Source organism: Bidens hawaiensis, unplaced genomic scaffold, assembly GCF_021521415.1.
Source record: "Bidens hawaiensis isolate Kalapana, Puna unplaced genomic scaffold, B.hawaiensis_p1.1 tig00024868_1, whole genome shotgun sequence".
Lineage (NCBI taxonomy): Eukaryota > Viridiplantae > Streptophyta > Magnoliopsida > Asterales > Asteraceae > Bidens > Bidens hawaiensis.
This window is the reverse complement of record NW_027493951.1, coordinates 38797-52583: the sequence shown is the minus strand read 5'-3', so window position 1 is coordinate 52583 and position 13787 is coordinate 38797. Positions and strand designations below refer to the sequence as shown.

The following is a 13787-nucleotide window of genomic DNA, read 5'->3' as shown; positions in this document are numbered from 1 at the left end:
GATGCCATGAAGTATATTTTTCGATCAGATGATTAAATATTAATGTAAGTTGTTTGTAAGAGAAGTTGAAGTGTGTGTCTTGTAAGAAGGTTGAATGCATGAAGAGGTATTTATATAGAGGATGTGTGTGGTGGAAGACGGTGGCTATATTTGACCGGAGATGGGTTTGGTATGAATATGGAAAGAGGAAGGATGGTGGTGATCAAAAGGGTTCACATTCAAAATACCAACTTGCATTCCCAATGGACTGATTTTAAAATTTTAATTAATGTTATGGCCTATGGGGATAGTTTGACTGGTTCACTGATTAAGATATGTATGGGTAATGTCATACACAATTAAAATTAATATATTAATATTTTTAGGATTTTTAATGTTAACAATTGCTTCAACGTGTCATCGAATAATCTCATGCGATCAGCCTCAGTCATGTTAGAAAGAACGATGTGAATAGGGATGAATACTTGAGAAGTGTTCAAGGTGTGTTGACGTTATACAACACTCGTCTGGCGTCTAGGGCATGATCTCAATAAGGGCATAAACTTGTTTTTTTATAAAAAAGTTGTATATATATAATTGTTAGGAGGGTCTCTTGAGTCTTTAACTTTGTTTTGTTTAGCGCTTAACTTTATTTTGTATGTGCTATTGCCACAATAAGTGAATAATTTTGTTTTGTTTATTCGTATTATAATTATCATTGATCTTTTGAAAAAGAAAATGTTTTTATAAAAGGGCCGTTTTTTTAGTACTTATTTTAGATATTCGAATTCTCAGATACGGCTCTGCCCAAAGCCGGGCCCAAGAAGCTTGAGTTCTTCTCCCTTCAATTTAGGGTGGGGAGGCAAATGTATTATTTGTGAGATGTTATTGAGTGTTGAGACTTTCTCTTTGGTTTAAGATGTTGACTTAGTTTTTCCTAAGAAAAAGTTGTGTACATCATTCATCTTATGATTCCGCACTAGGTTTGAGGTGAACTACCCTTCATGGTTATGCCAATGCTAATATCGACATAACTTCTAAAACAACTAAGTTACTAAGACATCTACATATTCAAGTTTGAAAAGTAAAGCAAAGCTCAGACATATTTATTAACCAAGTTTATTTTTTAGGTTGGGATTGAGTTCTAGGACATTTAAATTATGCTCAATTCGAGCTTTGATAAAACCGATTTTCAATAGCTTACATACATCCCATAACGTTGGACAATTATATTTTCTTTTAAGTGTCTTCATAAACCATTATTTTTTTTGTAAGAAAATGAATAATGAATATATATTTGATGAACATATTTCTTAATTTATAATGTTTATTAGACGACAATCAAAAGGAAATGATTATGAAAATATGTATCATAATATTGAGGCATTGTTGAATTTTAATTTCCTCTAGATTTGGATGTGGATTAGGTTTTTACTGGTTGAATTTTTGTAAGACAATATAATAATATATTATTATTATAAGGTTGGTTTTTCTTGTATCAAAATTTCAGTATTGAATTTCTTGTTATACACAATTAATCTTTGTTTGTGTAATAATTTGGAAGGCAGTATTTTAAATACTTCATTATTTGTTAATTTTGTGTAAAACAATACAAGTGAACATGGATGGTTCAATTTGGTATATAGGGATTAAAACCGAAGCTATAACTGATGTTTTGATTTTCATAACCGGTCAGTTTTAGTTATAAAAGGTTTAGTGAATTTGGTTATTGGACACGATGATTCGGTTAATTCAATTAATAGTATGTTATCCTCTTGATTTGCACATAAATAGATTTCAGTTAATCAATCAAGTCACATCTTATTCATCTAGAATATTAACAATAATTTTAATTTGGAAAGATTCTCAAACTAAACGTTTATGAATACGTTTTTCAGGTTTTATGTGTCATTTCCAACAAATTTCAAAAACATGTATTATAAACTAGTCGTGACGAATAGTTTACGATTAACCACGAGTATTTTGAATAACCAATTAAAACTTGTCACGTGTTTATAAACTAACAATAACGACCAATTTTACTAATGATCTACTCGTTAAAACCTCGTAATCAACGCCCACGAGCAAATAAGATATCCTTTAGTCGCGACGAGTAAATTTTAAAATTTCACGAGTCACGAGTAGTTTATCAAACTAACCACGACGATGCGTTTAATTACCAAATGCATCGAACCAGTTAGTTTTACAAAATACTAACCGGAATGGTTAGTTTGATTGGTCAACTAGTCTTTACGAGTAGATATTGGTCAACGACTACTTTACATTCACCATAAGAGTATTTTATTAGTAATTAACTCGTCTCTATAAGTTTACCTGGTAAACATTACGCATACGAGTAGTTTGTATGTAGTTAACTCTTCGTGACTACTTTACCTTGTTTACATTCTCGATACGAATATTTTATTAGTATTTAACTCGTTCTGATAAGTTTACCTGATTTACATTACCCATACGAGTAGTTTGTAGGTAGTTAACTCGTCGTGTCTAATATCTTGCAAATTCTCCATAGTCATCCTCAACAACGTAGACATAAACGACTTCATTTGGTCTTCCTTTAGCACGTTTTAGAAAAAGCTTTATGTCATAGTCTTCGTATATATCCACCGAATATGAGTAATTACATAACTTATAAGATAATCGTTTAACATGACCTAACGACTAGTAACAAAATCTATAAACTCACAATAACCAAACCTCGAAGATAGAGATATACCTTGTCGTTCACCATCAAACGGAACATACTCGGTAGCTCCTTTTGTTTCTTCCCACTTTCCGTCGTAACAAACTACAATATTATCAATTTCCCCATCCATTGATGTGCGGGTTCAAAACAACAAGAACATGACGTTTATATAAATCCAACTACTTCAAAACAACATTGTAACTAATAGGTTAGACTATAAAGTAATGAGAAGAGTAGATTGTTATGTTAAACTAGCCAAGACGAGTTAGTTAATTAACTACTCGTATTGGAATGTAAACTAGACACGACGAGTTAACTACCTATAAACTACTCGTATGGGTAATGTAAATCAGGTAAACTTATCAGAACGAGTTAATTACTAATAAAATATTCGTATCGGGAATGTAAACAAGGTAAAGTAGTCACGGCGAGTTAACTACATATAAACTACTCGTATGCGTAATGTTTACCAGGTAACTTATCGAGACGAGTAAATTTCTAATAAAATACGCTTATTGCTTAGTCTCGGCCCTACATTTTTTGTTATGAAACTTTTTCAAAGTAGGTTTTTGTGTTTATATTTTCTATCTTTAATAAATGATATATTATTAATTCTTATTATCTAATTTTAGGTGCATTGGATATTGTGATAATGTATGGCGCCTATTCAACAACACGGGTTTTAGCGGTTTCAAGGATAATTGTTCGGTTTATTTGGTTTAGCTTTGTTACCATCTTCGTATGCTTCCTTTACGTGTAAGTACTTATATATATTGTTTTCAAAATATATATAATTGGTTTAGGCATCTATGCTGGAATTCAGTTCTGTTGGAGCTCTTTGCCAGCATGTCACCATTTGTTCAACCGGTGTGATAATTCATCTGTGGATTCATCAGGTTGACGTTATGTATTTTATTATTTTATCTGATTCTGTTTTATAATATATTACTGAAAATGATAATGTTTCTTATTTGGTTTGTAATTTAAGGAGCATTATTATGTTGGACGTGGCATGTACGAAGCAACAACTGATTATATCATGTAATGATGATGTCATAAATTCATTATTCATCCCTTTGTTTATTTTCTAACCCTTGCTTTTTATAACTAATAATCATATTGGCAATGTGTTGTAATTTTTAAATTCAGGTATATGCTTTTTTGGCTTGTTGTATTGGGATTTGGGAGGCAAGTTTGCATTTGCATATTTTCTTCAAGTAAGTAATAAAGTAAATTGATTTATACATGCAATACATTATTTTTGATTTATTATATTTTTATATTTGTGTCATTGAATGATTATGCAGGTCAAACCTTTGGTCAAACCAACAAGAACCATCATTGATATTAAAGATGTGCGTTAGGCTGAGGGGTGTGGAGCGCGACAGGGGGCGCGTGAGCCCATCCTCTCGCGCCCCGGGGCGCGAGCACCACACCACCGAGGCGTGAGAGGGGCGCGAGCGCGGAAAAAGAGACAGGCGCAAGAGGGGTAGCGGCTGGGAATACGCGTGAAGGAGTCTTGGGATGCGTAAATAGAGCCGTTGGGCTCATTGTTCTTCTTTTCTTCTCCTGCTACACACATAATATATAATATATATTAATATATACAATATATACATATTGTACCTGCATATATATAATACGTACATATTGTACCTGCATATATATAATATATACATACACAAAAAGACAAAGCCTAAGAGATTAAGCACAAGCCAAGACAAGTTTACACACAGTCTAGTGTGTAATTGTGTGTATTCTTTAATAATACGTTTAAGCACAGTCCAGTTTTTTTAATAATACGTTTTTTGAATACATTTATAAAAAAATAAAAAAAAAATCCGCTCGCGCCCCCTGCTCGCGCCCCTCCACACCAGGGCCAGGGGCGCGAGCGGGGGCTCCAACACCCATCTTATCAAGTTTCTCTCTCTGCCACACGTCACAATATTATTGGCTGGAGCCCCCACTCGCGCCCCCTCTCGCGCCCCCCACACCCCTCAGCCTTACTCTTGGCATGATTTTGTATCGAAAAGTAAGTCACTTTGTGAGCATTTAAGATATGATTGAAATTATCAACTTGAACCCCTTTTGAAGATTTGTGACTTAATGATATGATGTACAGACAACCATAATGCTCTGACTATTGCTAGCTTGTGGGCTCCGGTGTTTAGTGTAAGTTGGCGTTCTGCTGTTATTTATGAAAGATGCAACACTTATTAGTTGTTAATAATAATAACTTCAATATTGTGTTTACTGCAGATCTATCTTTTAGACATCCACATCTTTTACACCATCATATCTGCTGTTGTTGGTTTCTTGCTAGGAGCTAGAGATCTTCTTGGAGAGGTAGGCATGATGAAAGAAATGACATGTTTACTCTTTTTCTCTTAGCCAGCAAGGTTATCAAAATTTTTTAATTTTTAATCCATATCTTTTTCCCTTATATTATGTGAGTTTCATCATTAAAGTTATATATTTCTTATTGTTATGTTTAGATATTCATTGCTAAAGATATGGCAGCCGAGAGCGACTCACAAGAAGAACTGTGGGACCGGATTTCACGAGATGATTACATGAAATATGCAGTTATTGAGTGTTTTTACACTATCAAGATGTTTTTGACAAAGATGGCAAGGCGTGGTAAGTGCATAGATGCTTAATGTGTTAAAAATGATTAAACATCACTATGTTTTTACATTGATAATCTCAATTTTGAAATAAAATAATTTAGGAGATAATTATGCATTTTGAACGCAGGGTTGAAAGAATATATGAAGACATTTCAGCAAGTATTGGGAAAGGAACCATTCAATTTGACTCCCAACTGAATAAACTGGCTCTTATTATTCAAAAAGTTACTGCAGTTACGGGAATTTTGGTCAGCATTTATCTAATAACTTTTCATTTTGGACAATATATTCTCACTTGTATCTTAATATTTAACTTTTACTGTAATAATGTGGTTTGGATGCGCATACGCAGAAAGAAGTCGGGACACCTGAACTGGAGACGGGTGCAATTAATGCTGCTCTAGATCTTTATGATGTCATCATGCTTGACTTTTGTAGTGTGAATATGAGGTGTGTACCGTGTGTGTCAATAATAAGTTTTAATTTCGTATATGTTTTAAACTTTTAAGTTACATTGCTTGATGGGATTTTTGTATTGTATAACAGAGGAAATTATGCCCAATGGAGTATGTTGATAAAAGCACGGCAAGAAGGTCGTTTGTTTGCAAACATTAAGTGGCCAAGAGACCCTGAATTGGTACATTTGACTTTTGTACAAGTCAAAATTTTATATTTTCATATTAAATTCTGTTTAATCTTAAAAGTTGTTTAAATTTATGAAGCGGTTACAAATTCGGAGGTTACATTCACTTTTCACTATCAAAGATTCAGCAGTAAATGTTCCTAGAAACCTCGAGGCGAGACGTCGGTTGGAGTTTTTCACAAATGCTGTCTTTCTGGTAAAGTCTTTCTTTTGTTTTATACACACACATACACATACATTGGGTGCTGATTAAGTTTTTTAATGTTTCTAGTGTTTTTACTCCATATTATTCGGAGACAGTTCTTTATAGCATCAACGAGCTTCTTTAAAAAAATGAAGATGGGGTTTTGGATTTTGTTTTACCTCCAAAAGATCTATCCATTCTGATTATTAGATCAATGGTAACATTATTGTATGGAAATTGATGTCTAATTAGGTCAAACACTAAAGTTAATTTTTTTTATCTTCTGATAATCAGTTTTTCACAACTTAGGTTAATTATTCCTTGATTTTATTACAAAAATGGCAGCGTTGTATTTTGCAGATGAATGGAAAAACTTTCTTGCTCGAATCGGGCGTGATGAAAATACACACGAGTCGGTTCTTATTGATAATGAAGATGATAACCTTGAACTTAGGTTTTGGGCATCATATCGTGGACAAACTTTATCAAGAACCGGTAACTCATTATTTTATTACATAATTTTAAAACCTACATCGTTATTAATAACTTTCATCATTAACTTATGTTTAATAATGTATCCAGTTAGAGGAATGATGTACTACAGAAAAGCCTTAATGCTTCAAGCTTATTTGGAAAGAAAGACTGTTGGAGGTTAGGGTTTCTTTTTTCCTTTTTTTTTAAAAATAATTTTACTGTTCATATATTTTTTTAAATTTTATATTTTATGTATTCTAGATATCGAAGAGATAGTTCCTGCAAATGAAACAATTGATACTGAAGGATTTGAGTTTTCACCCGAAGCACGAGCTCATGCTGACCTAAAGTTTACTTATGTTGTCACGTGTCAAATATACGGGAAACAAAAAGAAGAGCAAAGCCTGAGGCTGCTGATATTGCATTATTAATGCAAAGGTTTAATAAGTTCACATTAGTTATACCAGTTGTGTAGATATTATAGATTTTCTAATGTTGAGTTTATTTTTAGAAATGAAGCGCTTCGAGTTGCTTTTATTGATGAGGTGGAGACTATGAAGGCTGGTGAAGTGCATAAAGAATATTATTCCAAACTTGTGAAAGGCGATATTAACGGAAAAGACAAGGTCAGTATTTATCTTTTTTTTTTTTCCTTTTTAGTTTTTTGTTGGTGTGGATTGTTTTGGTCTTAACCGAACCAAAAACCAAAAAATTGGTTTTTTGTTTTTAAAAACCTTTTTGGTTTTGTTTTATTTTTTTTTTTTTTCAGTTTTCTGTGTGGGTTTGTTTTGCTTTTCCTATTAGGCTTTGAAATTTTGGAGCGAATAAATGGCCAAAATAATGAATTTGGGCCCAAATCTTTGGGCCTAAAGTTTTGTTTTTCAATTATTACTTGATTATTACACATTTGGGCCTAAAAAGTTTTTTTTAATTATTTATTGTTTGATTATTACACATTTTGGCCTACAATTTTTGGGCTACATCATTTATTAATTTTTTCTATAAGCTACTCAGTATTCAAAAATAAAATTTATAATCCATAAATTCAATTTCAAACTTTTTTTTTTCTTTGTACAGGTTTGGCTCAAGTATTAATGTCGGTTTTTTTTTTGGTACATGCAAAACAAAAACTGAAACTGAACCTGAAATTTTGGTTTTTGAATAGCATAAAACCAAATCGTCTGTTTTGGGTTGGGTTAGGTTATATTTTGGTTTGGTTGTTTTGGTCATGGGTCGGTTATTTTGGTTTCATTCTTTCTGCTAGTTGTGGGTCTGATATTGCACACATATTAGGTAAATTTTTATTTACCCGATTCACAAATAAATGTTGTGCAGGAAGTTTATTCTATAAAATTGCCCGGAAATCCCAAACTTGGTGAAGGAAAACCTGAAAATCAAAACCATGCGGTTATCTTTACCCGTGGAAATGCGGTCCAAACAATTGATATGAATCAAGTATGCAACTAAAATAACGAATTTATAATATTAATAATAAAATTTCTGAATATATAATATTAATTATAAAATGTCCTATCAACTTTTTTAATATACATCAGGATAATTATTTTGAGGAAGCTTTAAAGATGAGAAACCTACTAGAGGAATTCCATGGTAATCATGGTATCCGTTTTCCTACCATTCTTGGTGTTCGGGAGCATGTATTTACCGGAAGGTATATTTATATTGTATATTTTAAATCAGTTATTAAAAGAGTTACTTTTTTTTATTTTACCATTTTCATGTCATTGATGCAGTGTTTCTTCCTTGGCATCCTTCATGTCCAATCAAGAAACTAGTTTTGTAACTCTTGGCCAGCGTGTTCTTGCAAGTCCATTAAAGTAAGTTTTTTTTATGTAAATAATATTATCTTGTTTAAAAAGTTTAATATTTGCTTAACCGCTTATGTCATGATGTCACTTTAATATATGTTCAGGGTCCGCATGCATTATGGCCATCCTGATGTGTTCGATCGCGTGTTCCACATAACGCGCGGTGGTATTAGCAAAGCCTCACGTGTCATCAACATCAGTGAAGATATTTTTGCTGGTATGCCTTCTTTGAAGATATTTTTATCTGTAACTTTTTATAATGGTTATTATAATATTAAATCATGTTTAAATGCAGGATTTAATTCTACTTTGAGGCAAGGAAATATCACTCATCATGAATATATTCAAGTTGGAAAGGGACGAGATGTCGGGTTGAATCAAATTGCTTTATTTGAAGGAAAAGTGGCTGGTGGAAACGGTGAGCAGGTCTTAAGTAGAGACATTTACAGACTTGGTCAACTGTTTGACTTCTTCCGAATGCTTTCATTCTACTTTACAACCGTTGGATTCTATTTCTGTACCATGGTATGCCCTTTTTTGATAGTTATATTTTGTAATTTAAAGAAGCTAATTTTTTATTTGGGGCAGTTAACTGTGATAACGGTGTGGCTTTTTCTATACGGAAAGTTGTATTTGGTAAGATTTGAGATTATAGTTGACAATTCTTATTAGGGCTTTGTAAATGTTTTGAGATTGTTGTATTTTTAATTGTATCAGGCGCTATCTGGAGTTGGTGAAGATATTCAAGACCGAGCTACGGTCTTAGACAACAAGGCGTTAAATACAGCGTTGAATACACAGTTTCTGTTTCAAATTGGTGTGTTTACAGCTATACCCATGGTTTTGGGTTTTATTTTAGAGCAAGGGTTCTTAAGGGTACGTCTAATCATTTATATTATATTTAAACATATTCTTTTTTATAGTTTTTTTTTTTTTTGTTAAATGTTGAATGATGCATTTTCAGGCGGTTGTTAGTTTCATCACAATGCAATTTCAACTCTGTACTGTTTTCTTCACATTTTCTTTGGGCACTAGAACACATTACTTTGGACGGACAATTCTTCACGGTGGTGCCAAGGTTTGATCTTACTTTCTCTTCTAAATGCGGTCATATGGGTGGATAAAGGGTCAAGTTCTACAAATATAGGCTAGGCAAGCCAGCTTGAGCTCGGGCTTAAGTTGTTTAAGCTTGGTTCAGTTTGAGATTTTATCGAGCCAATTTCGAGTGGCTCAGGAGCGGCTTGGCTCGTTTACATCACTACCTGTTTGAGAGATTAAAATATAACCCGAATTAACCCATTCATAGCCAAGCGGGTCAAAGTTTTTGCGTGTACTCTATTCAATTGCTGTAATGAAATCTAACGAAACTTGATTCCACAACAGTATCATGCAACTGGGCGGGGATTTGTTGTGCGCCACATCAGATTTGCAGAGAATTACAGGCTTTATTCACGCAGTCATTTCGTCAAAGGGTCCGTCTCTCCCTCTCCCTCTCCCTCTCCCTCTCCCTCTCTTTCACACACACAAGCATGCGCACACATGCACATTTTTTTGGTTATCTGTCTGATATTTAATATTTATTGAAACAGATTGGAAGTGGTTCTGTTGTTAGTGGTGTACCTTTCTTACGGGTACAACACTGGCATGATAGGATACGTACTTCTTAGCGTTAGCAGTTGGTTCATGGCACTCTCATGGCTTTTTGCTCCATATTTGTTCAATCCATCTGGTTTCGAGTGGCAAAAGTAAGTTTTCATTTCATAAAAATCAATCCTTTTCATAAAACCTTTGATATTTATCTTCATTTTATTAATTTTTAGGACAGTTGAGGACTTTCGGGATTGGACAAATTGGCTCTTTTATAGAGGAGGAATTGGAGTCAAAGGAGAAGAAAGTTGGGAAACATGGTGGGATGAGGAACTGGTACGTTGCGAGTCACATTTTGTCTTTCCATTTATAATAGTTAAAAAAAAATTTCCTGCTAAGTATTATGAAACATAATGTGCAGTCTCATATCCGAACACTTGGAGGTAGGGTTATGGAGACTATTTTGAGCCTTCGGTTTTTCATTTTCCAGTACGGGGTTGTTTACAAATTGGATGTGCAGGGAACAAATACGTCTTTATCGGTATAGTACTAATTATTAATTGTATCTATTTTAATATATATTCAGAGTGCTAAATAGTATTTATATTTGTCCAGGTGTATGGATTTTCATGGGCAGTGCTTGTGGTGCTTATATTGCTCTTTAAGGTATAAACATTCATTAAATCCTAACTTGGCAAAGATTGAATATTAAAATAATGCTGTGTTTTTTTTTTTTGTTTATAGATTTTTACATTCAGCCAGAAGGTATCAGTGAACTTTCAACTGATTTTGCGGTTCATACAAGGCATTGCTTTCATGCTAGCGGTTGCTGGTATAGCCGTTGCTGTCGTACTTACTTCCCTTACTATGACTGACATATTTGCTGCCATTTTGGCTTTCATACCCACTGGTTGGGGTATACTTTCGGTATATATTCTTGGTCCCACCTTGGTTTTAATTAAAACAATTGGTCATGGTTTAGATATAATTAACTAACTGATATGATTTTGTTCCAGATCTGTGTGGCTTGGAAACCCGTGTTGAAAAAGACTGGATTATGGAAATCAGTAAGATCGCTTGCTCGTTTATACGATGCGGGAATGGGCATGCTCATATTCATTCCCATTGCCTTTTGTTCGTGGTTCCCTTTCATCTCAACATTCCAAACCCGGTTAATGTTCAATCAGGCTTTCAGCAGAGGTTTGGAAATTTCTCTTATCCTTGCAGGAAACAACCCGAATTCTGGTTTGTAGTTACATTTATGTCGGCTTATGTACATGTAGATTACATGTTTAACTTTTGACATACTAGTTCAGAGAGGTCTTTTATTAGCAGTTTGTATGTAAAACATTGTGCTGTAAATTTAGTCGTGTTCGTCGGATCATGAAACTTGAATGTGTGATATTTAATGGTATCATTATTGAGAAATGTGGCCTATAAAATAACTTGATGTGTAATGTTGGAACCTAGAGTTTAGAGAAAAGGCAATGTCACAATATAAACATAATGATTTATGATGTTAACTAATTAATTATCTTAACTAAACTTGAAAACTGGGGTAAATATTAATTATCTTGACTAAATTTATTTATCCACTTATGATTAAAACATGATTATAATTATCCTCCCTTGAAACAAAAAACATATTTTACATCAAACAATGAAAGAATCAATTATATACTAATTTACACACCAAACTAACAATATCCAGAATCTAATCAAACTTATAAATGTCTTCTTCCGAATTTGAGAACGGAAACCCCCTTGTGGATGGCGACGGAGACACCTCACCGCCAGCAGGAATATCTGCAATGGCAGCAAACATCCTGCGAATGCTAACTGACCGTGCAGGCTTGAAGCTAAACGACCTCACCATCTTCGACTTGGAAAACAAATCAGACGAGCTCGATAATATTAAATAAACAAGAGCTTGAACTAGAACGAAAGCAGCGCCTTTGATTAACATATTTTCTAACGGAAATTCCATCGATGCCATGAAGTATATTTTTCGATCAGATGATTAAATATTAATGTAAGTTGTTTGTAAGAGAAGTTGAAGTGTGTGTCTTGTAAGAAGGTTGAATGCATGAAGAGGTATTTATATAGAGGATGTGTGTGGTGGAAGACGGTGGCTAAATTTGACCGGAGATGGGTTTGGCTTGAATATGGAAAGAGGAAGGATGGTGGTGATCAAAAGGGCTCACATTCAAAACACCAACTTGTATGCCCAATGGACTGATTTTATTAATTTTATGGCCTATGGGGATAGTTTGACTAGTTCACTGATTAGACATTTATGATATGCATGGGTTACGTCATATTGCGTTTTAATAATAATAATTCATATTTATTTTGTCGTGGTCCTAAATTTAAAAAAACTGTCCCTCGTTGTTTCTCCGTTAAACGGCGTTATACAATTTTCAGAATTTCAAACTAATTTTTAATGCTTCTCATCGGAAGGAGGCAAGCCTGGCTCCAAGAAAGCTAAAAAAAAAAATTGGGCCGAAGGCGAAAATTTTTTTAGGCCTTAAATAAAAGTAGTATTTTGTTAGGTTTAAACAATTTAACTTTGATATGAGCTTAATTGGTTATAATTTAGGATGTGTAAAAATTTTTTATAAAAATATGATTAAACATGTCTCATATGATGAGACTAGAACCCATAGTAATACCTCTTTACCACTAGATCAAACTAATGTTTATGCAAATGAGTTTAAACACTAAATATACATATTGTTTTAATAAAAATACATATAAATTTTTTTAAAAAAAAATTCAGGCCTAGCAGGATGTCGGGCCTGTGGCCGTCGACCACCCAGCCCCCCCTTTGAGAATTTCAGAATTTCAAACTAATTTTTAATGCTTCTCATCGGAAGGAGGCAGGCTTGGCTCCAAGAAAGCTAAAAAAAAAATTGGGCCGAAGGCGAAAATTTTTTTAGGCCTTAAATAAAAGTAGTATTTTGTTAGGTTTAAACAATTTAACTTTGATATGAGCTTAATTGGTTATAATTTAGGATGTGTAAAAATTTTTTTATAAAAATATGATTAAACATGTCTCATATGATGAGACTAGAACCCATAGTAATACCTCTTTGCCACTAGATCAAACTAATGTTTATGCAAATGAGTTTAAACACTAAATATACATATTGTTTTAATAAAAATACATATAAATTTTAAAAAAAAAAAATTCAGGCCTAGCAGGATGTCGGGCCTGTGGCCGTCGACCACCCAGCCCCCCCTTTGAGCTGGCCCAGAAAAAAGGATACGAGTCGATTTAACATATTTTTTTTATTCATAATGACAGTATGTATAATGTTTATTAGACGACAATTAAAAGGAAATCACTATGAAAATATGTATCATTTATTGAGGCGTTGTGGAATTTTAATTTCTTCTAGATTTGGATGCGGATTAGGTTTTGACTGGTCGGATTTACACGACAATATATTATTATAAGGTTGGTTTTTCTTGTATCAAAATTTCAATATTGAATTTCTTGTTATACACAATTAATCTTTGTGTAATAATTTGGAAGGCGGTATTTTAAATACTTGATTGTTGGTTAAATTTGTGTAAAGCAATACAAGTGAATATGGTTGGTTCAATTTGGTTTATATGGATTAAAACCGCAGCTATAACTGATGTTTTGATTTTTAGATTTTCACAACCGACCAATTTTAGTTATAAAAAGTTTGATGAATTTAGTTATTGGACAAGATGATTTGGTTATTAGGTTAATAGTATGTTATCCTCT

At 33.3% G+C, this 13787-nt stretch overlaps 1 protein-coding gene and 1 pseudogene across 2 annotated transcripts; one reads left to right on the top strand and one right to left on the bottom strand.

Annotated features, from left to right (window-relative positions):
- Nucleotides 1-3189: 3189 nt before the first annotated feature.
- Nucleotides 3190-11470, top strand: LOC143570327 (callose synthase 9-like; annotated as a pseudogene). The gene is made up of 34 exons (XR_013141909.1): nucleotides 3190-3244; nucleotides 3316-3439; nucleotides 3487-3550; nucleotides 3672-3724; nucleotides 3833-3900; nucleotides 3991-4038; nucleotides 4685-4715; nucleotides 4806-4855; nucleotides 4943-5082; nucleotides 5179-5323; nucleotides 5441-5561; nucleotides 5666-5763; nucleotides 5860-5950; nucleotides 6036-6157; nucleotides 6228-6335; nucleotides 6498-6635; nucleotides 6723-6791; nucleotides 6876-7052; nucleotides 7126-7240; nucleotides 7950-8069; nucleotides 8171-8286; nucleotides 8369-8452; nucleotides 8548-8660; nucleotides 8739-8968; nucleotides 9032-9079; nucleotides 9161-9319; nucleotides 9408-9521; nucleotides 9827-9915; nucleotides 10033-10188; nucleotides 10264-10366; nucleotides 10452-10571; nucleotides 10646-10696; nucleotides 10775-10957; nucleotides 11047-11470. The product of XR_013141909.1 is annotated as a callose synthase 9-like (transcript).
- Nucleotides 11471-11669: 199 nt separating this feature from the next.
- Nucleotides 11670-12114, bottom strand: LOC143570310 (uncharacterized). The gene has a single exon (XM_077055990.1). The coding sequence runs from the start codon at nucleotides 12024-12026 to the stop codon at nucleotides 11745-11747; it is 282 nt and encodes a 93-aa protein (XP_076912105.1). The 5' UTR covers nucleotides 12027-12114; the 3' UTR covers nucleotides 11670-11744.
- Nucleotides 12115-13787: the final 1673 nt, after the last annotated feature.

Excerpts from the sequence above, each read along its gene's own strand:
- LOC143570310 (XM_077055990.1), bottom strand. The coding sequence starts at position 12,026 with ATGGCATCGATGGAATTTCCGTTAGAAAATATGTTAATCAAAGGCGCT.